This window comes from Semicossyphus pulcher, unplaced genomic scaffold, assembly GCF_022749685.1.
Source record: "Semicossyphus pulcher isolate SPU_LCO1_2020_fin unplaced genomic scaffold, fSemPul1.0.p SCAF_19, whole genome shotgun sequence".
In the NCBI taxonomy this organism is placed as follows: Eukaryota; Metazoa; Chordata; class Actinopteri; order Labriformes; family Labridae; genus Semicossyphus; species Semicossyphus pulcher.
The window spans coordinates 17,671,162-17,695,482 of record NW_027211692.1 but is presented as its reverse complement, the minus strand read 5'-3'; the positions used below and the strand labels follow the sequence as shown (position 1 = coordinate 17,695,482).

The window sequence follows — 24,321 nt, the reverse complement described above, 5'->3', positions numbered from 1 at the left end:
CCGTTGCTATGAAGAACAGACCGTTGCTTGGGATGCAGCTCTAATCACACTATCCAAAGTGTAAACATATCAATCTGCCGTAAGAAGTCCAGTAAATTTGACGTCTTACAGAGGGAAAAAAAGAAAAGAGATAAAAAAGCGAAGAGAAAACAAGAAAGGTTTAACGATGCAAAAACTGAAGGCTACGACAGAGAGATGTACGAAACTGAAGACGGCACATGAAGTAAACATCAAACCAAACACAGTACAGGATACGGCAGTGTTTAAAGAAAATGTCAAAAGACTGACAGTGACGTGCTGATTCATGCACTTCTTGTCTTACCCCACCATCAGTGGAAATGTTTCCATTTAATGCGAGTACCCAGTGAGCACCAACCGGGATTACAATGTTGGAATTTGGTTGAAAACAGGGTTAAATCAGGTCTGTACGTCTAGACCTAATTTCAACCATTTTTCAACAGGCTAAAATACGGTTACAACATCAATGTGTCAGAAACACATTTTTGTGTTATGATTTTGTTAATTTGTTCATTTTAGTTATGAAAGGTTGACAAAAGTGATGGTTGTAGCAGCGTTTCTCCAATATAATTTTGCAGTGGAGGGTGAAATCCAAGATGTAATCTTATATTTCATACAAAAATCCCAAACACCGCGCTTTCTGGGCTGTGTGATGTTAACAAGAAGGTTCAGAGACTTCATAAAAAGAGAGCATTTTTGAAACATTCCCTACAGAAGAAGAAGCCCAGGTTCTTGGGCCGAGCAGCTCTGCCTGTGAAGGCAGAATGACCCCTGGATGCTGACGTAGGTGATGAATACCTGACGGACAAACATTTGTAAGAAGATGTTGGTGGGGCAGCAATTATAGTCGGTGACAAAACGTTCACTTTTGAACCAGTTTTGAGCATCATAGTCGACTTTTAAATGTCTTTTCAAGGGAAAAATGCCCGCTGGGTAATATTAGCTCGGTTGGCTAATTTTAAGAAGGCTACAGAGTTAACCGTTGCTATCGACGCAGTTCTCGCTGTGAGTGTAACAGATTATTTTTAAATGGAAATATTAAAAAAATAAGTTTCAAATCAATATTTTGTGTCAAATAATTGATTTCGTATGTTAAACACCGTGTTTTAAGCGGGATAATGTGTAATGAGCAGGTTGCTATCGCTGAGGAATCCCTTCAGTGTGAGACAATATCCTGCTCACCCTGTGGGGCTCCATTCCGCAATAACAACCTCAGTATGTTTTATGCAGATATATGCAGTGTGTGTTTACCCAGGTTTAATAGAGATGTCAATGATCATTATGATAAAATGCATTAGCTGAATGCTAGTCCTCTAAAGCACTATATTGTGATGTCACTGATAATAATGTTTCCTCTGATTATTGCTGTTTTCCGCTTGTTTTGACGCATCTGCTGCTCTATGCAACACACTGTGAGATACGCTGTAATTCATTGTCGCTGATGCTGCCACCTGCTACTCATATCATCACTTTGAAACTCATCTAATATCACGCCGAGAGGCACGCTCTCCCTGCTCAGAAACTCTGCTCCATCATTTTGCAGAAAAAGACCTCTTGTGTTTTGTTTCAGGCTATAAAACTGATAAGTGGCAGTATGTTCTCAGATGACTTACATTTGAATCAAAGTTCACCACAGAACAACGAGCAATGACAAGTTTAATTTCAATGAAATGTCACTATCAACTGTTTCCCTCCCAATGAAGCTGACAGTCTCTATTGTTGTGCCACATAACTCTTAGTCCTGATAAGCTCTGCGGGTTTGTTGATAAAGTGACGTTCAAGACGGGACTGTTGAGGTGCTAAGTGCTTTTCTTTCACGTTTAAATGCAGAAGGCCTTGCAGTTGCTTTGGTAAATGAGGTGGGCTAATGATTCTGCATGAAAGCAATGCACAATGGAAACACATTGTAGTATATCTAAGGTCAAATACAACATATTGTAATACTGCTGTGGTTTATATTTGCCTGCAAAAATCTGCTTAATATTATTTCTCCGTGAACCAAGTACAGCTTCCTCCTAGAGCAAGATTAATTCCCTCTTTCTCTTCTTCCCTTCCCTTACACTCTGTCTAGGTTATGCAATACTGCAGGCAATTATGGAGAGAGCGGGGCAGAACGCATGGCAGGTCAGAACACACACACAAACACTAACACACGCACACATTCCTGGAAACAGGCCAAAACACACACACACACACACACACATTGCATACACATAATTACACTGTTCTTACACCTCTTATCTTGCTTGTGGTTTGTATGCATGTCCTTATTCCTTCGTGCTCGTTGCGTTTCAAAGTATATACACACTTCCTGTTAAAGACATGCATGTATGTTAATCCAGGTGAGCGCTATCTGTGTGGAGAGTTTCAACGAGGCAGCGTACAGACGGCTCTTAGAGGACCTGGACCGACGCCAGGAGAGGAAATATGTCATTGACCTGGAGCCTGAGAGACTACAGAGCATCCTGGAACAGGTGATGTTGCTGCTAACACTGCAATGCATGGTGTTATTACAGTGGGACTGTAGTCAGCAAGGTAATCAGGCAGGTAAAGCCACTGTTTTTGTACAGGAAGCATATTCATGCTTATAAATTGATTGTATACATAGACTGTATAAAAAGATGGACAACATGACAGCTCCCTCAAAGTGAAGCCAAAACATTTCGAGCGCCCCCTGCTGACTGGCTGCAGTATAAGTCATAAAGCCCGCCTCCTCCATGTTAACAGATGGGACATGAGTCAAACTATAAAATCAAAATACATGCCTGATAGATTTTTTTTCAAACTTGGTTTCTGTCATTAAATTATTTCATTTAATTCTAAGTGTTCATGTTTCTTTTAGTTTTAATTAGTTATTTGATGCTGTAAAAAGGATGATTGGCAGCTCTGTTGACAAATACAGCTCCTGCAGCCGATCTGTTCTGGATTAGCAGAGTGGAGGACGAACGGCGAGAGGAAGCGTAACTAAAACAATCACTGCAGTCATTGAAGTTTCCATATCTTTGAACGTCTGTTCTGCTGTTATACATGCCGGCGTGCGGGATCCTTGTCGTTTTTTTCGGTAAGTTAAGTGTGTGTTTTGGTTAGCCCAAGTGGCTACAGCGGCGCCACCTGCCGATCTCTACTGCGCAGCTCTGGCTGCAAATGTGCAGGATGGCAGCGCCAGCCTCGGGGGTATTTTGGCTTCAATTTCGTACAATGAGAGTAGAAAGAGACGCGTCGTCCATCTTTATATGCAGTCATTGGTATTTATTGGTGGTTTTTGTGCATAACTACGCCTTATAGTCCCTACATACAGTACACCACAAGGTAAAAGAAAATAACGGATGATATTTGACACTGATCTGGAACCTGAATGACCCTGCAGCATTTTAGATCAGGAGATACTGTTTTAATGGAGGCCACATAGTAGTTCTATGTGGCACTGCTACAATCAATGAGATTACTCCAGACAGGTCGGAGATTACATCCCTGCTCTGGACTTTAGGCTTGGACAGCACTGAGGTACAAACACAGCAAAATGGCAAATTACTACCACAGTAAAAAGAGTACAGAGTGAGCCTTTTTTGTAAAGTTATTAAAAGCACAACCATGATTAAAATAAGTATTATATTACCAATTATTAATGATCCTCTGTTGGGTTACTTATTTTACAGCATTAGTGGGGTCTGTCTGCCTGCTGTCCGCTGCACTCAGCTAGTTGTAACAGCCCTCCTTATGCTTTCTGACATCTGGAAAGTAAACAAGATTTGAGTTTTTCCCTGGAGTTCATAAAGTGGAGTGAGAAATGTGACTTCCCCAACAGCTACATCAGAGTATGATTGCAGTACACACACAGTACTGTGCACTCAGACACACACACACACACACACACGCGCAAAGACATATACAGTATATGAAGGCACACACTCTGACACCTCACGCTTGTCCAAGTTGATTAGATTATCTGTCTTACTTCATGGTTGAGCTTTGACAGGTGGCGCAGATGTGTGTGTGTGTGTGTGTGCGTGTGTGTGTGTGTGTGTGTGTCTGGGCATGTGTGCCCTTTGACTTAGGTTTCGGTGTAACATCCCATTGGTTCTGCCACCTGTCATCACATCTGATCATCTGTCTTCACATCTGACAAACTCAGTGACACGCACTGCTAAGCACACACAAACTCCCCCAATGAAACACACACACATACACACACCTGCACGCTTAACTATAAAATCTCAGTGCATAACAAAGCTTTAAAAAAACAGACACACATAACAAAACATATACACCGCAGAAGCATCTTAGACTGACAGACAGATTCTTAATTGGCTTCTTTGGTGTGTGAGCAGACAGACAGACACACGCACACTGGGTTGTCTATCCTGACACAGGCATGGAGACACAAACACACACTCCCGCCACAGTGGGCTCTGCAGTGCTGGCGTTGGCTAACATCCCCGCTCTGAGACACAGGCTGCTCTGTTTGTCTGCCCCCGCCAGCTGCGATCTGCGTGTGCCTGTGTGTGTGTGTGAGTGTGCATCTGTCTATGTCAGTATATATCTGCTTATATATGGAGTTGAGAAAGCTAGAAAAAGGAACACATGTTCATGCACCATGCTAGAGTTTGACTCCATCCCTCTGTACAGATTTGACTATGACAAAAAACATTACAGATTCCTGGTCCAGAAGAATATCGACGTCACTGCTGTGCTAAAACAATCATCCATGCAATCTCACACAAACACACCAGACAGATAATCAGTTATGATTTCTGCTCACAGGCATCGTGTATCGGCAGCGCATGAAATGGAAAACAAAAGGTGTTAAGATCAAGGCAGACTTAAGCGCAGGTTTTAGTTGCAATAATTTGATGCTGTGCTTTTTGTATATATGTATTTAAAGGTGTACCAGATGACATTATAAGTCCCCTTAGTGGAGGATAAAAAGTAGATGTTCCCACGTCCTGGCATCCTGTCACTATTGGACCGAGACACCTCATTAAGCTTATTACCAAAATATCCCTCTTACAGGAGTTTGACCAGACAGGTTAAATAGAGCCATAACCCAGACAGCACATTGCTTAAAGTCTTTAAATGTGGCTGCTGTGCTGAGGACAAGTGAAGTACTCACAGGCTCATCACTTCCTCAGCTTTTAATCAGCATAAAAATAAGAGCAGAGCCACTGTTTAGAGGCGGGGGACTGCCCTGCCCTGCTCCCGAACACTAAATTAAAACAACTTGAACTTGTCAGCTAGCTTAATGACTTTTCCACAATACTGCACATGCATATAAAAACAGAATTGATGACTTCTTTCTCTGTATTTGTCTTTTCTTTGCAGGCTGTCAGTGTGGGGAAGCATGTCAAAGGTTACCATTACATCATAGCAAACCTGGTAAGAACTCTTGCTTGTTATGTTAAGTACAGTGTCCATGCAATGTCCTGTTTTAAAAGTCTACATCCAGATAATTAACTTTTAATATGTCAAAGAGGCAAGACAGAAGGTTATGCTGCCCAAAATGACCAAGATAAGGTCTTTAAAAGTCAGCCATGACAGCCAATCTCTATGTCTTTTGAGCAAACATTATGTTGCACATGTTTTTGCACAACCTTACTTTGACATTCAGCTTCTCCCAAAGTCATTCGTTTTCTGCAGTTATGAGCAGAAAAAACAGGCCGGGCTTTCCAGTTCCGTATTGATCTTTAAATCCCACCAAGGTGCCATCTTCCAATTTTCTTTTAAGGGGGGGGTATTATGTTAATTTCAAGCTTCATATTTCACTCTGTTATACCTGTGGAGTAGCTCAGCATAATTTACAGTTAAAAAAACTCATCATGTTTCTCACACCGGTGCTCTGTGCGGGCCCTCATACAGCCTCTGCCTGAAACGACTCAGTCAGCTCTGTCTCTTTAAGAAACCCCGTCCCTACAAGCCCACTTTCTTCTGATTGGACTTCACTTTGTGAGGTCACAAAGTGCAGTGTGTAGAAGACATTGCGTGAAACCTGGTGTTCACAGCGGCCTGCAGACTGAGCTGAGAAACCTGGGGATTACTCCAACATACTTTTACCTACAGATTTGAAACTTCACCCACGTTTAGTCTGGACATCCAACATTGTAACATTATATATATATCTTAAAATGTGAAACAGCATAATACCGCCTCTTTAAGAATTCCTGTCTTATCGTTTATGTCTCCTGAACATAGCCAGCGCCACATTAAGTATTGTTTCAACCTTATAATCCCTAAAATCTTTCCCGCTGCAATCCTCTCTGGGACGGTGAAAAAGGGGCCTGCGTGCTCGGGTCAAGTTAGAAAGGCTTTCAGAGCTTTCAGCAATTAGCATCCATCAACCCAGGATAACCCTCACATGTCTGCACGCTCTGCCTCTGTCTCTGGCCCGTTCCCAAATGGATCCCTCTCCACCAACACTTCACTACAAAGTGTCACTCTGCATGAAGTCACACTCGCAGCTGTGGAAGCCTCTCCATATTAAGTAGGGTTATAAATAATCAGGTAAACTGTTGGAGAATGTGGAGTGTGATTCGTCAGCAAAGGTGCACGCACTTTCTGTCTGAGGGTTATGTAGTCCGCTTCCACTCTTCTGGAACAGTTTTTTTCCTGTGCTCGACTCATCATCTGTCTTCTTATGTCTGTCTTTGTCAGGGATTTAAGGACATATCGCTGGAGAGGTTCATGCACGGCGGGGCCAATGTGACTGGTTTCCAGCTGGTGGACTTCAGCAGGGCTATCGTTATTAAACTGATGCAGCGCTGGAACAAACTGGATCAGAGAGAGTATCCCGGATCTGAAAGCCCCCCAAAGGTGATAAGAATATGCTTTTCCCATCCTTTAATACTCACATCAGAAATTAATGTCTGAAAGAGCCAACACGACTTAGACATTGTCATTTTAAAATAGCTGTGATTATGGGTCCTGATCTACCTCGGCTGCTTAAATCTCTTCGTGAGGAGTGTTCAGCCGGTTATGAAACAGACTGAAATTAATACCAAAGTTTCCATTTGACCTACAACAGCTAAACACACCATCAGTAAGAAGACTATTTTTAATGCCTGTAAACACTGCCACTGGCTCGGCATCAGATTAGGCCACTGACGTTTTTTTTTTACATTTTCCATGCCAAAATGGTGAGTTGCACTTTACACATTTAAAATAAAGCAGGATTATATTTTCCGTCAGAAAACACAACTTACACATGTGCAGGACAGATCAGTAAAGAAATGAGAGGTACTACTTTGTCCACAGGATCGACACACAATGAAAGTTCCTCACAGTAGCTTTAATTTGGGAAACAAACATGCACCATTTCACTATACTTTAAGATCTTTCCCATTATCAGCACACCAACATACAGAGCAATAAATTGTGCACACATGCATATATGCTAAATTTCCTTGTACCTTGAAGCTCCTGTGAGGAACTTCAGGTTTGTGTTGATTTTGGCGCCCCCTAAGGACAAAGACGTACGTCTTCTCTTTTTACTGATTTTGTCCTGGTGGTTAAAAAACAAAAAAATCTCATCCTGCTTTCTTTAACAGTCATATGCAGGGTCTTCCCCAGGTTTTCAGGGGGCTTAGTTGCTAACTAACTAGGCTGAGAACTATACAAAACTCCAAGCTGAGTCATAGACAGTTAATTTGAAGTTTGTAGGTAATTTAGTTTAGAAGTTATTGCATTTTTAAATGAACCCATACTGCACTTTGTTGACGGTCCCTTAATCATACAAGCAGCAAGATGGAGATTCTGCTTCACTCGTTCACTAGAATGGGAACTACAGCACCGATCGTGATAAACGTAGGTTTTATTTTGATCTCCGTCATCAGCCATTTCTGAATACTCCATCCTTTTGATTGTGTGTCGTTCCGTTCAAAAGTTATTGACGTGAAAAGTCTGAATATCCAATATCCAACTAAATTTACCTCACCCGGTCAGCTACTGACATGGATTTTGCAATACCGTCATTACTGGGATAAACACACGTTTTAGTTTTTCCCAGTCTTTCCCACACATAGAACAACAGGAAAAGTCTGTGTGTCACCTCTGTAAATTGCAAACATGCACCTGTGGGATGACAAACGGGCAGTTATGTGACGTGGCAAAGTGTGTGTACTCCCGTTATCAGCAGCAACTCGTCCCGGTGCACGTTAACACTGTGGCTACATAAACGAACCGTTCATGGAGCAGACGTGCTGCGGACTGTTTACTTGACGGCTACACCTACAGCGCACAGACAGTGAGAATGATCACCGTTGTTTGCCTTTTTACAATCATTCGGCTTAGGCGCTCCGCAAAAACTCCTAGGCGCTGCGCCTTTATATGGTAGGGAATCCCTGGTCATATGTATCACTCACTTTAAATTTTTGCTCTGAAAAATGTAAACAAAGGCAGCATGCAGTTAATCATTTCATCTGACGCCTACCCCCCTGCCAGCAGTTTCAGGCATTAAAAATAACTATATAGAAATAATCAAGCTTCTCGCTGCTGGTCTGCTTTGCTTTTGTAGGTCATATAGAGTAATCAGAATTAATTTCAGTCTGTTTCATAACCAGCAAAAAACTCCTCACAGTAGCTTTAAAGTCACCACTGAAGCCGAATATATCACATGTAGGTAAGATGATGTGCCGCATTTGACCCATTCAGACTGTGACATGGTGCATTTGGTGCAGCTTCTTAGCCAATCAGAGTGTGACCTCAGGGTGTCGGGGAGGAGAATTGGCTGATCCTACTATGATTGAATGCAAAACTTCACTTACTTAGTGCCAAGGTTGATATTATATATCCAGAGTCTTTACACTTCTTTTTTCTCTTTCTTACATCTTCCTGTTGTCTCCAGTTCTGTATCAAAACGCACACATGCATCCCTCGTATATGTGCCTCATTTCTCTCTCTTAGTATATCTCTCCTCTTTCTTATCACCATCCTTTGTGTCCTTTTTTCTCCCCCTACCTTATTCCCTTTCTGTCATATTAGTCTGCCTCTATTTAGTCTCCACTACCCCCCCTTGTTCCTTCCTGTCTCTGTCTGCGTCCTTCTCTCCTCCCTCCTCCTCACACCTCTATTGACCGGGTACCGACCTGCAGCCGATTGCGTTTGATTTGTGAATATATTAACTAGAAATATGTCCACCTACCTATTAAATATACATCATGCTGCAGCTCTCTATCCTCTTGCTCTTTGGCTTACATGCATGGAGCGGTGAATATAAAAAAGCTATGCTGTGTTTGAGTTCTTCGAGGCTGCAAATACATTTTGACGGTGGTATTATTTCATCATTGGAATGTCATTTGTCACCCCGGGAACAAATTAATTGGCTAATCATCGTCCTCGGATTGACCTGATGAAATCTAATTGGATGTCGGCTGCATTAATTGACCCTTACCTTTCACACGACTGTTAATGTGTTAACGGAGGTTAAGTTAAGCTGCGTGTTTGGTTTTCTTTCTGCCGCAGCTACAAATGGTGTTTGTACCTCTGCCTTTAGCAAACAAGGACACATGATTTTAATGGTTTTACACAAAAGCGGATATCTCTCGTGGCACCAGATGCCTCCAAATTGCTCCGGGCTAATTGGTGCTGCGTGAAAAAAACTGAGCTCAGTTAGCCTTGGGCCAGCTCGTAGCCTCGGGCCAAGTAGAACTCTGGTCTAATAATGTGCAGGGTGAAAAGCACTATGGGGACTTGTCCCTTCTGCACTAGAGACGGGGTGTTTCAGTTTGCTGCTTTTGGCCATCAATCAAAATCTCTTAAGCCAGTGATTCTCAGCTGCTGTGCCTCCAGATTTAGTTGAAATGTAATGAAAATGATCAGTGACGTGGCAAAGAAATATATTCACTTCATCAAAATTCAGCCATGTTGCTTTTGATCACACATATCATATCCAGGTAACGGCCTTTAAGGGGTATTTCTACCTCCTTCTTTCACACTCTTTCGCCGATTACTTGATCAGAATATGAATAGGCTTGCATCATTGTGTTCGCTTATTTCAAACATAATGAATCTGCCTTTGATAATATTCGTTAATTTGTGAAGCACTTACTGTTGGCTCAACATTAAAGCAGATCTCATTTTATATATGAGATATGTGGATCCAAAAAGGTTTGAAGCTACTCGCATATTTTTCCATTTCAATTTTTCATCTCTTTTGACAGAAAGATAAATTAAAAAGCTTTGTGTTTTCAGTGTGTCATTAACCCTGCCTCTCTTATATTAAGGTCCCTGTGATAAAGTCTGCACTGAGATTATCTTATATCATTACAAAGCGGCATGTGTACCCAGCCTTTGCACTGGAGTTATAAATCACTGCCTATGTTGTAGGATCAGCCATAACATTATGACCGCTGACAGGTGAAGTGAATTACATTGATTATCTCGTTACCATGGCACCTGTCTGTGGGTGGGATATGTTAGGCAGCAAGTGAACATTTTTTCCCAGTTCTTGGGCCAAATTGTGATGGCTAGACGACTTGGTCTGAGCATCATCAAACGTGCAGCTCTTGTGGGGTGTTCCCGGTCCGCAGTGGTCAGTATCTACCAGAAGTGGTCCAAGGAAAGAAAACCAGTGAACCGGCAACAGGGTTATGGGCGGTCATGGCTCATTGACGCATGTGGGGAGCGAAGGCTTACCCGTGTGCTAGACAACAATTCCGATCCATGGAGGCCCCACCTCGCAACTTACAGCACTTCAAGGATCTGCTGCTAACGTCTCGGTGCCAGATACCTCAGCGCTTTGTCAGAGATTTGGCGGAGTCCATGCCTCGACGGGTCAGGGCTGTTTTGGCAGCCAAAGGGGGTCCTACATAATATTAGGCAGGTGGTCATAATGTTAAGGCTGATCTGTGTATATTACCCTGTTAAAATGCATCTGTGCATGAGCCTAGTAACACCTCCCCATTATTCATACACTAATGTTGTGTATCATAGCAGCCTGACAATTGATTCAAAATCTGTTATCTAATTTGCATTATCTTCTGTTTATTCCACCATTATTACATAATGTTGATGGCAATGTCATATAGATCTATTCGATAAGTTCATATTTTGTGTTGTACAGAACATGCTTGAGGCCCTCCTGTGTGATACTGTACTTTTGCACAGAACCCAAGAAGGATCCATTGGGTGCATCCTTCACGGCCCAACATATCCCAAGATTCATTGCGCACCAATTCAAATGAGCTGGTGGACTCTCAAACTCAGAGGAATACACTTATTTAAAATGTAGTTACGTGACATTAGTTATGATAGCTAGTTAGCCCACTTGCTACCTGTTGCCAGGCGACAGGCTGGAACAGCTGGTGACGCGAACAGGAAATCCTTCGTAGACCAGACTGTCTCATTTCAGTTCGGCCTTGACGCATCTTTCTAAGGATACAGCCCCTGAATTGAGACACAGCTATTATCTTAGTTTTGTGTATTAGCATGCTAACATTGGCTAGTTAGCTCTAACCTCAAAGTACAGCTAAGGCTGATGGGAGTGTCATTAGTTTTACAGGTATTTTAAGATGACCTAAAGCATTAGACAGTGTGTCCTGACAATGACAGAAGACCAAAAGTTAGGTGATCACTACATTTCGTCTTGAGGGGGGAATAGATTTATGTACCCAATTTCAGTGCAATCCCTCTAAAAGCTTATTAAATATTTCAGTGTGGACAAAAGTGCTTGACTGACCGACCAAATGATTGTTAAACATTGCTATCCCCGGAGCCACACAGCTAGCATGACTAAAATACATGAATAAATGACTTAATTTGAAGACTTTGACAACGCCTTGCTTTCTCTTGCCAAGGTGTGAAGGTGATGTGAAGAATAAATGCAGATATATGTACTATCTTGGCCCATGCTTTATATTATTAATACAAAAAAGAATCCACCTTTCCAGAGAGAATCCCTTTGGCTTTGTGGATTTCAGGTGTACCTGGAGATTAGAACTGATCCTTCAAACATGTTCCAGAATTCCCAAAAGCCAATGAAGCTTTCTTTGTGTCCCGAAGGTCTGTGTGTCCTGCCTCTGACAGAGACAGAGAACTGTACGCTACTTGGCTCACTTTTGTTGGTGTTTTCTCCTTGATTTGGATTCAGTAGTCGTCATCTGTCAGCCGCACGCCTAAAGGCTTCTTTAGTTTCAAAGGGGAGAGATGAAGGGAGGATGACACGGTGGTGCAGCCTTCCAAAACGCGCCTTTTGGGATCCAAATCAAGGGGTGTCAGTAAGAGAGAAAACTACCTGCAGAGGCGAGGAGAGTCTCTCAGCCGACTTCCCTCTTTCCTCCCATTTTCATCTCTCCGCCTGTCTCTGCGGTGATGTGAAGGCAGCCTGCTGTGTGTTTGACTGCCTCAGTCTGCGTGGCGCTGTGTGTGTCCGTGTGTGAGCAGGGTGTGTTTGTTGCAGCGGTGTGTGCGGTGCTGTTTCCCCGCTGCGCTGTGTTACCTATAATTAATTTGTCAAACAATCTGTCAAGAACGACAGGACTTTTAAGAGTTTCCTTAGACAAGAGATGCTGATAATATCTTACACTGTCTCTTTATAACTCACTGTCACAAAGTTTGGTAATTTACTCTAACTCAACACTAAAATGCTGCTTCCTGTTACAGAATACAACCAAATTAAACCATTTCACTCAACCCTGAGAACCTCAAGGGAAATGCCAAACAAAGTGGAGTTAACGAACTGGTTTACAAATGATTTACATTATTTTAAAGTCATTTTAATGGTCCAGTGACTGTATTTAAAAACAACGAGCCTGTCTAAAAGTGGCATGTTTACAGGGATGAAACATTGACAGTGGTGCTGATTGATGTTCACCGGTGTTAACGGTGGAAGTCAAATAAAAGTCAGAGCGGGGGAAGATGGATTGAGTTGCAGGTCAGCATGTTTGCATACTGGTTCGTATGAAGTTAGAATAGTCTAATACAGTAATACAGTTGTCTGATTTATTATTGATTCCCATTATAGAAATAAATCATTTAGATAGAGTATAGCTCTAACATTTTAGCATATTTCACATCACATGAAGCATCTATTCAGTCATCCATTTTTCAAAGCTCTTGTAAGGAGTTTTTAGCTGTTTATGAAACAGGTCTTGTTGGGTCTTGTTTTCAAAATCCTTTCAGAAACCCTTGATCTACCTACTTAAATCTTCTGTGAGGAGTTTTTAGCTGCTTATGAAACAGACTGAAATTAATACTGATGTCTCTATGAGTAACAAAATGCCTGTTACATCTGCCACTGGGTCCGTGTCCGACGAGGGGATTAACAGCACGCTGCTGAAACGGCCTTTATTTACTTTCTCTCCATCAAAGAAGCACAGTTTTGGGTATGTTTCACTGTAAAAAGGAGGCAGGGTGAGATTTTCCATTAGAAAACCAGCCCCCATATACAGGGGCTGCAGTCCTTGACGCACTAATCGCAGGTTCGACTCGCAGTCAGCCGATGATTTGGTACATGTCACCCCCCCACCCTCTCCTCACCATATTTTCTGTCTCTCTTCAGCTGTCCTATCGAATAAAGGCAAAACCCCAATACAGTTTTATATTGTAGATAAATTTTGAATGCTGATTTTCAGTCTATAATTTCAACTCTGATGTTGATACATTCCAGTTTTATTTGGTAAAACAGAATCAGGTTGGACAGTTAAGCCCAGGAAGTGTCAGCTTTCAAACAGAGTCTTGTGGAATTTAACAGGAAACTTTTGAATGCACCTTTCTCATTTTAAATTGAAGACATTACTTAAGAATTAATGGTATGACAGGATTCATTTGTGTCAAACTGTGACATGAACAAAGAAGTATTTATCTGCCTGTCAAACCAAGTTTAAAACTTGTCAAAATGATTGTGTTTCCTCCTTCAGTATACCTCATCTCTAACTTACGATGGCGTCCTTGTGATGGCCGAGGCGTTCCGCACCCTTCGCCGTCAGAAAATTGATATCAGTCGTCGTGGCAACGCGGGTGACTGCCTGGCCAATCCAGCTGCTCCCTGGAACCAAGGGATAGATATGGAGCGTGCTCTCAAACAGGTTGGCGCACGTTTCATGTTGTATAGTTTAGTTCAGACAGATTGGCAAACGCTTAGACAGATGTTCACAAATAGCTGCAAACACAGACTCGCACAAGAACACAGTCAGTCAAACAGCTGGCATGGAAAAGGAGAGAATGTTCCAGAAATCCGTGCCCACATTTAAGTGTTTTTAATTCTTCTCGGGACTTTGATGGAGTACCCAAAGAGTCCACACCCTTACTGTATCACACAGACTTTTTATACTTTTGGACACATTCTTATGATTTACATGTTATTTTCAGGTACATATAATTAACAAGTACTTTAATAAGTGCTATATATCTTACTCCAGATCTTACCCTGACCTTGTCTTTATTCTAATCTTAAATTTTGGGGATGGGATTCTAGTCAGACACTTTTAGTAAAATTTCTCCTCATATTCTCGTGGCCTTCTTTTCTGTGTTCTCTAAATCACCAATGAAAAACAAAGCTACATCTTGATAGTAATGAAACAATACTTCCACTTATTGGAGCTTACAAACCCTGAAACCGCCAACACTCTTGATTTACCAAATCTGCATAATGTGTTTCCTCAGTATCGAAAATTGCCAAAATGATAACCACAAAACTACCCCTGGTTTACTCCTGGTTGCCAACTTAGTAGAATATACATTCCAATCGTTTAATTTACTACATTCAACAATGTAATCATGTTATTTGCCAGTTGCTTGTTATATGCCAAACTGTATTTTGTAGTAACATACATGTGCCACAAGGTGGCAGGAGCAACATTTTAAAGACCAGCTGCAGTCATGTTTTAAGACATATAAAATGCTCTGCCTGAAATAATAAATATGTTTCTTCTGTAAAATATGTTAAATTACCTTTTAAAAATCCTCCCAAGGCATCTCCTTCTTCTCCCTCATTATAAATTCACGAATCTGCGTAGTTCCCGCCCACTATGTGCCATGTTTCTCCATTCGTAAATTACAGCTGAAAACAAAACACATCTCTGCCATCGTTTAGAGGCAACTTGTTGAAACTTTTCAACAAGCTTAAAATGTACTAATTAGTAGTAGTAACATTAACGTTAGTAGTCAGTAGTGAGGTTGCAAAAATTACGATGATAGTTACAGCTGGCTCATGCATCGCAGAAGTGGTTGCCATAGGTTTCACATAATGATATGCATAGCGTCACCCCGTCCATTAACGGGATTGGCTCCTTAGGTTTGTGACGTCTCAAACCTGCCAATCTGAAAACGTGTTGTTTAGCCTGTCCTTGGTACACTGCTGTTTAAAAGCAGACAGGCCCAGCCATGGAGATAAATGCTTATGTTGTCCCTGATATGTCTTGTAGCACATGAAGAACACCACATGGTGATGTTTACAACCCATGATTTTCACTGGAGGGGGTCTTTAAGTGCCATATAAGAACTATGAAACTGGATGAGTTTTCTACACCAAGTTGCTGAAAATGTTTCACAATAAAAGCCTTGTTAAGAAGTGAAGGGATTCTGTCCACTTGAAGGATAGGGGGCTTTTATTTTGAAAAAATACAAGAAGTTTAAAGTAAGAGTATTCTGTTTAAACAGAGCAAATTAGAAATAAACGCCTGTTTCAAATAAACGTCTTGTATCTTCCGCAGTTGAGTTTAGTAAATGCCCTTGTCTATTCAAGGAAATCTGATAGACTTAAATCTTGTAATTTTAAATAGTGTTTTGTTTTGACATTTTTCCTAGTCCTTACTGTCATTGTTGCTATAAATCCAGGTGCGCATCCAGGGCCTGACTGGGAACATTCAGTTTGATCACTACGGTCGGAGGGTCAACTATACCATGGACGTGTTTGAGCTGAAGAGCAACGGACCACGCAAGGTACATTCATGTCTTAGAAATAAACACAAGAAGCACTTCTAATTTCAGATCACACAAACAAAGAACACCAAAGCCAATTTATTCCCTTCAGTTTTGTTTATATATTTTCCGGCTGTGTGAAAATTAATTTTTCATCTATTCAAATCATTCTTCAGCAGCAAAGTAACTTTTAATCACCACTGAGAGGACATGAGCTCACTGTTATTGTTCAAGGATCTTTCCTTTCATTGGATTCTTGTTTTATCCCTCGTGATGGATGAATGTTGAAAAATGAATTCATTTACTGCATAATTATCTCTTTAATTCTTAATTAATAACTCTCCTACTGCAGTAATAAAATATCTTCAGATAGCTGCAGTCCAACCATCTCGGCTTGCACTTTAACAGCTTTCTGAAGTGTGCATTAGAGAGCATCTCCCACACAACCTGCAGGTACATTAAACTTTGCAGTGATGAAAATAAAGAAAGTTTTGAACATAATCCTTCCTCACGATAGCAAAAAGTAGAGTTTCAAGTTGGAAGTGCTCATAATTTCTCGATAGTGGAAAAAAAGGAAACATGTAGTGGCTATAATAAAGAAATAACACTGTGTTCCTGCTTCTCAAGTGTTCCTCGGACAGCAATGTGTGTTTATTGAAAGTTCTTGGCTCAAACTCAATATCTCTCAATATCTTGTACTGTTCCGATGGGAAATCTGCTGCAGTGAGCTCATTCTGCTCACCAACTTTCTATTCCTTTAACCTCATCTCACTCAGGTTTTACTTCTCTTCATACCTATTTATTTGTGTCATGTCGAGCTTGTTTTTATTGTAAGCACTTTAAGTTTCATTTTGCCTGCTCTATAAAGACTGACTGATTGGATGTGTTTTTTCTCCTGTTACTCTGTTTATCTCAGATCGGCTACTGGAACGACATAGACAAACTTGTGCTGGTCCAGACTGAAAATGCTCTGTCCAATGACAGCTCAGCGATGGAGAATCGGACAGTAGTCGTGACAACTATCATGGTAATGTACCCTCAGATTTCTTTCTCTTCTGCATAGTTTGGGAATTTGGAGATTTGAAGGACTCTGTCCTTCAACACAGACAATCAGTCTTTTCAGCTCCACAACCAAAACCTTGCACCCTTGTGTAGGCTTGTTTTTGGAGTTGCAAATTTGTGTGAATAAAAATGACCAATCAGGCCTGTCTTAGGTACATAAGGTGATTATTTTGACATTATTTTTTAAAATTACATTTCCTCCTTCTTTTCCAAGCAATATCAAGGGTGGGATTGACCAAAGACAAATTGTAAAAACGCTGTACTACTGATAACTGAGGTGAAACTTTGTGGCTTAAGTGGTAAGAACTAAGAACTAGATCCAGTAATAACTAATGTGTAAGAGGCACGACATATGCTAATGTAGTACACTGGTTCCCAACTTGGGGTTCAAGGACCCTACAAGGGCTGCAAGACACATCTTAGAGTAAAGAACATAGTGTAAATATTAGAAGGCGAAGGATTCATCCTTGGTTATAAGTAGGGATGCGTTATATTCGATTTTTTGCCGATATCTGTATATTATACCGATATATTAGGCACATGTTTTTTTCCACCTAATTGCAGAGAACATCAAGTCTCCCCTGTAGTGGAATTGATATCATGCCTACTCTTATTGTAGTGGCCAAAAACTGACATCTTGCACCTTCTTCACAGTTGACAGAAGAGCCGTGGTGCAGGCAGTGCACGCGCACACTCCCGCTGTTAATGTCGTGGCATTACGTCAAGTTTTTTTAGGGAATCCTCGAGCATTTAGGAATAATTAAAGCGCTATTTTATCGGTGGAAAATATCGGCAGAATAATATCTGACATATATGAAAAATCTGCCGATGCAGGTCATATTCAAGCCGTAATCTGCAAGTACCGATATCGTGATGATAATATCGTGCATCCCTAGTTATAAACTGTAGACAGAACATATACAGTATGCAAACATTGTTAAGGCTTACAAGTAGGTAATGCCTCATTCGAAGTGGTCACAACCCAAAAGGTTTGAAAGAACTGTTACTGTACGCATTTTTAGATAGACTGTACACATAGATTTATGGTTTGAAACGTAAATAAGGACGTAATAAGGTGCATTAAGGGTCAGAAATCTGGGTGGTAAAGTACAGCAGGGAGTGTTGTGTAGCAGAGTTTCAGTTTGGAGCTGTCCAAGCTGCAGTGAGCACACAGAGAGCTCAGCCAGGAGGGAGTGGCACTTGTCCAGCTGGAAGATTACACTAATGTTTCATTAGCAGGCGAATCTGAAACTGACCTGAGATCACCATTTAGAGGTGACCTCAGTCCAGTCTCTTCTAATGGCTTTCACATAGACACCAGCCTGCAGCCCGCTCTAATTATTCCTCTTCCTTCTACAAACACGGATAAAGGAGGGCTAATCGTTGGATTTGTGCACATCCTCTGCTTACATTTGATTTCACTTCACCCATCTGCAGCCCTTTTATGGTGGCCATCCCCTTCCTGTAAATGCAATCAGTCTAATTCAATTGGGCATGCGAAATGATGCAAGTGAAAGCAACTCAAAAGACTAATTTCAGCCCAGAGATAAAACAAGCCACAGATGCTTGAGCTTTGGCAAGTCAGCATTTTGTTTCAAGCAACGTTGCTTCATCCAGAAAGTCTTAAGTGTGACCAAAATATCTCTAGTTGTACTTACAGCATGCTGTAGAGCTCATACAAATACCTATGAGTGGACCCCTGTTCCTAGATGTTCATCTGTGAAAGTCTACAGTGCCTCTAGTGGCCAGATAGATGGAAGTAGACAGTCAGGTCTGCAGAGGGGAAAACAACATCACATGCTGCAGGAAGAGTTCAGAAAAATGAATTCAGCCGGACTAAATGTCCCCAGTGACAGCCCCGCCTCCAGACGTGCACACTCCAACAGGCAATGTGTTAAACCCCAGTGCAGCGCGTTGTGTGGTGCCTACAGGCGGGCATAAAGCAAGTGAATACAAACACAGCGACTACAATGGATATATATTAAAGGGCAAGTTGTTATTCTGTGACAAATCCTGTTTTATGCATATGTTAATACAAGATTATTTTTTAGAATATATGATGCACCGTTCTTTGTAAGGCTTGCGTTTCTAATCACATTCATTTGTGTGGTTGTAAAAGAGACGAGTGTGCAAAGCAGAGTTTTGCATTCCTCTTTTCCATGTTTGTTCCCTCCCCTTTTCTCCCCACCCATATCTGTCTGTCTGCCTGACTTTTCCCAACCCTACTATTCTCTCTCTCTGTCTCTCTCACTGTTGTGCTTCCACCCTCCCCGCCCTTCTTTTTTTTTTTTACCTCCATGCCTCCCCCACCTGCATATTTCTTTGTGGATGATGACCTCAGCAGGCCTTGGCTAACGTTAGCTCAGCCACCTCCTCCTCTTTGCAGCCTCTGATGATGAGGAAGCCTCTGCTGCGACACTGATGCCGGGTCTGCAGGCAACAGACTGAAACGCAAACTCACCTGAGTCGCAAACCCTCGGGGAGGACAGACAGCCTAAGTGTCTCTAAAGCTCTGTACAAAGACTCACTGTGCTCTTTTTTGTTATGCTTCTCTTGTTTGAAAAGGTGATTCCGTTTGTATAGAAGTTGTTTTCCCCGCATTAACAGAGCAACAATGACAAAGAGGGAGCGAACAGATGAGTAGGAGATTGTTTTGAGCCTGTGTGGCAGTGGGACGCCTTGCTCACCGTGCTGCTGTCTTCCTCTCATGACAAATCCACAATTGGACAAGAGCTGTGCGAGGGATTTCTGCAGCCGCTGTCAGATTCTGACATTTGGCCGCACAAAATCACCAGACCATCCGACAGGCCTGTTAATTCAGATTCTTTTCACTCCTTTAAGGACACTACAATCGCCAGCACTTTTCTCCTTCACACGACAGGACATGATGTAAATACTGATATAAATGCACCAAAAGGTCCCTGTTTGGTTATTTTAAGAGCACTGTAGGAATGAAGGGATACACGGGCAGGTCATCGTGCAGCCCTCACCTATACTCTCTCTCGATACTCGCTCTTCATCTTTCTGCTCCGTCACTCTTTAAATCTACTCAGTCATGCTTACTCGCTCAACTTTCCCCCACTGCATTTCAGCTCCTCTGAGAGCGCTACACCTGAATGGAAAGGTATTCAGAAGCTGGGGCCCTTGTTTCAAGCACAACGGATCCACAAATTTCACATTATAAATGCTTATATTAATGCTTGTCTACAGTGTCACTTTAACATTACTGGTCATAAAACACTAAAAACTGTCTAAAAAAAAAAAAAAAAAATGTCAACGCCCAGTTAATGATTCGTTTTCCATCTCCCAGCAGAGGTTGCTCTGCCAGAGAGGCTAGGCGGAGCTAAGCGGCTGCTTTTCTGGAGTAAACCGTAATCTACTATGCCTGAACAAACAAAGAAAAGATCGATGGCTACAAATAGAACTTAAAAAATAAGTGAAACTTGAAAGAAAAAGAAACAAATTTGACGCTCAGATGAAGGCAAACAGTCTAAAAAGGAAAGCGACCGTCAGCAAGGAAAATCAAGAGTTACAACCGTAACAAAGGGAGCCAATAGACATCTGGTTATCTAGGAAGTGTACCCCCGCATTTACCGATTATCGCCATCAGGTGCTGCCAAATAGAACGAAACAGAAATCTTCCAGATTACCACTTAAGGTTACCATACTTTGACATGCCACTTTTTACTGGCTTTATCACTCGGCCCTTCTACACTGCCAGTTGAAGGTGGGATTATTACGCCTCTGTTATGTCCTGTCTTCTATGTAAAACGCACGGAGGCGTTATGGTGGGGCGAAGTCGTTCCACCTCTAAACCGACATTGGAGGTAGTAACAGAGGTGAAGTGGCGTCAGTGTAAAGGGCGGAGCCGGCAACGCTCCGTAAAAACACACACTGGGGACGGCTTTAGGCAGGCGTTGCTTGGTCCAATTTACAATGGTACAGGCGGGACATAACAGCGGAGCGTCGTTACAGCGCTGTGGCGGAACTGCAATGTAAAGAAGGCTACTGTTTTACTGACTGTCATGATATTAACAGTTTATATATAACACTCTCAGTTAACCTAGCAGCACCCTTAAGCAGCCACCCTTAAACCATGCAGGCGTAGGCCCTCGCAATGAAAGAAATACATGTATACACTCACATCAGCAGCAACTACACAAACACAGTGTGTATGAGCAAAGCGCAGTGATTGAGATTGTTTGTTAAGCCTTTTTGCATTTGCCTTTAAGTACTTAGTGTTCTTGTTAACAGCCCCTGAGGATATGACAGACTCTTGTTTATGCTTTTGCCTTCGTTAACTGCTGCTTACATAATGTTCCTTTAGTAAATTGTAGTTTTAAATGGGTTCAACGCAGTGTTACATTTTTTAAAACATTCTGTCTTGCAATCAAATAATTTGGCTTCAAGTGAATTTTTATGATAGATATTCAAGTAAAGCACGCTGAGGTGCAGAACACAGAGCAGTGAAACCACAGTGCACTCCACTGACTGTTAAACTTTCTCCCTCAGTGTGGTAATAAATGAAAGTTAATGCTCCTATCGTCTTCATTAGGATGCCAGACACTCCTACGCAGAGCTACAGATAAGATATTGATATTAAGAGGGTACATTATTTATGAAAAGTCGTATAAAGTAGGTCAAATTACATAAACAGAATATAAAATATGCAAGCTTTTGAAAAAGGCAGCTTTAGAGAAATATTTGACTAATTCAGCTGAAATAGTGACGAATATAAAGAGTATCATGGCTGCTGCAGTGAGAGGATGGTGACTCTGTTTACAGGTTGAATCATTGGCGAGACATGTTTTCGGCTGGTTGGGTCATCACCTGGTTGACTGGCTTACGGTGCTCTTTAACTGGCAGGTTGACAGCTGGCAGACTGGGTATACTGGCTGACTAAGTGAGCCTCTAACTGGTTTACTGGTTGACTGATTGCTGAGCTGCCTTCCTCTCTTTCAGGCTGAATAGCTGTAAGATAATCATGCTGACTCACTGGCCAAATATGTGACTGGATAGATGATTATGTACTGTAATTTGCAGTAATTATTTAATGAATGAACTGATTGAGCTACTGACTGGCTGAAACAGGCTGTGACTAACCGACTGCCTGGCTCGACTCTCTGGACATCTCCTGGGCTGATTAAACGTCTGGATGGTTGGCTGACTCTTTTTGTGGCAGTCTGGCTTTTTAAAATGCTGAACTGATTGATTGGCAGCCCGAATGAATGACTGGTAAGTGAGGTGAGCGTCCAGTCTTTTACACTGCCTGGCTGACTGGCTAACATAGCAGGTCCTGTGCGCCTTTTTGGCTCCAGTGTGAACTGTTTCATGTCTTATCAGCCCAGACCATTTGCTTCTACAAAGCTGTTCTCCCTCTTTCCCCTCATCCATTTTCCCTCTTTATGTCTGTCTTTTCATCCAATTTCTGCCCCTTTTCCTCCTCATTTTTCACTTTGTCATACTCCCTCTTTCTTTGTATCCCTCCTTCACACTTTCCATTTTTCCTCTCCTATCTATCTTCTTTTCTCCCTCGAGCTATCTCTGTTTGTATTCTGATCTGCGCCTTCATCTTTCTTCTGTAGTTTCATGCAGCCAACACGCCCCTATCCCTCTCTCCATCGGCATTTCACTTTACCATTCTCTCCCTTTCTTTTCCTGATCTTTGATCCCATTTCCCCCCTCTTTTCACCTCCCTTGTCTTGCCATGACCTTATTCATGAGGCCACATCCGACATCCTAGCATGATGCTTTCTTCCCAGCAGTAAACGCATGCACTTACACACAAACGCACTCACACACAGCACTGGCACACTACCTTCACACTGAGACAATGGCGTCTGCGGCAAACTGATAACAAACCTTAAGGAGGATTTAAAGTAAAACAGTCCCACTGTTGGCAGAGCTCCCACTGGTATGTGTCTGTTTATGTGTCGTTGCTTACATAATGTAAAATTAACTCGACAAAGTAGCCCCCTCTGATTTCAAACACTTGACCTTCTAACATGATAAACTCGAGGGTAATATGATGAAGGAGGAAAGTGGAAGCATATTTCTTGTTAACACTTAATTAAGTTAAGTATTCCTCTTGAGATGAAAGGTGAAGTAAAATGGCTTGCTTTTATTTTTCAAAGGAGTGTTTCATAATGTATTCGCATCTGAAAAGACAACGAGTTGGAAAGTTTGGAGTTACATTTGGTGGAGGAAAGAAAAGATGTAGCCCGTTAGTACCTTTAAACAACAGCTAACATAAGCATTCAATCACTTTCTAGCTAATATTGCTACCTGATTGTGCTGCATAAAAAGGCTTTAATTCTTATAGCTAACAGTCATGTCACAACATATGATAAGCTGCTAGCTACCTCTAGACAACAGCTAACATAAGCACTCAATCCAGCTAGCTAATTCTATCCAATGTTGCTATTTAAGGGCAGCTATGACTCGGTGGTTGCCTTAACAACAGTAGAAAAAAAGGCGCAGCGAGCTGCTCTTTCTTTAACTCTAGGCTTCACCAAAAAAGGCAGTGCGGTGCGCCTCACGTTTTACAGCCTGCAAAACACGCTCTGTCTGATTGAGCCCTAAAAGTGTACAGAAAAGCTATAATTCCTAGCTAACAGACGTGTCACAAAATATGATAACCCGCTAGTTACCTTTAGTCAACAGCTAGCTTGAGAATTTAACTAGCTAGCTGCTTCTCGCTTATGTTACTGCCTAAAAGTAACAGAAAAGAAAGGCTTTAATTCCTTGCTAATAGTGTTAAATAGCTAACAGTCATGTAAGCTAGCTAACAGTATAGTTAGCTAGAAGTTGGTTTGATTCTGTTGTGACTTAGATTGGTTATGAGTTATCTTTATAGTGTTTTAACTTGTGGCCCAATGTCCCTCGGGAGTTGCTGATCAATTGAAGTGCTAAAAATTTGTTAGATTCCAGTTTGTGTGATTTGCAATCCTGGAATTTGGCACTACAGCAGTATAAAAATCATTTGAGCTTTCCATGATGCATGAAGTCCAAGGAAAATGGCATCTGTCTGAATGTGGTGAATGACAGTGTTCATGTAGAATGAGTAAAGAAAAAGCGTGTCCTTGTGGACAGTGATCGGGGTAGACAGACAGGAAAGCGTCGTAAGATACCGGAATTTTTTTTGTATTACTTTATAACAAATATAACAATGTCTATCAGTTTTACATTATCACAACTGTTTATTCATCTTGTTGAACAATATCCTGAGAAATATTCCCTCTTTGTCATTGTCAACTCTACTTTACTTACATTTTTATAGAAACATTCTGTCATCTTTGTCTTTGTTTTCAAATCAAGTGATTTTTATATTACAGTAAACATTGCTGGCGGCTTTGTGTCATTCACCTGAAGTAAAACAAATTGTGCTTCAAACAT

At 41.5% G+C, this 24,321-nt stretch overlaps 1 protein-coding gene across 2 annotated transcripts in view; it reads left to right on the top strand.

The window, feature by feature from the left end:
- gria4a (glutamate receptor, ionotropic, AMPA 4a) overlaps window positions 1-24,321 on the top strand; it is a 125,790-nt gene that overhangs the window by 51,811 nt on the left and 49,658 nt on the right. For both annotated transcript variants that reach the window (XM_069669153.1, XM_069669152.1), the window contains exons 4-10: window positions 2,090-2,142; window positions 2,361-2,492; window positions 5,338-5,391; window positions 6,664-6,822; window positions 13,863-14,030; window positions 15,781-15,885; window positions 16,781-16,891. In XM_069669153.1, coding sequence (XP_069525254.1) covers window positions 2,090-2,142; window positions 2,361-2,492; window positions 5,338-5,391; window positions 6,664-6,822; window positions 13,863-14,030; window positions 15,781-15,885; window positions 16,781-16,891 — 782 coding nt within the window. The remainder of the gene's footprint in view (window positions 1-2,089; window positions 2,143-2,360; window positions 2,493-5,337; window positions 5,392-6,663; window positions 6,823-13,862; window positions 14,031-15,780; window positions 15,886-16,780; window positions 16,892-24,321) is intronic.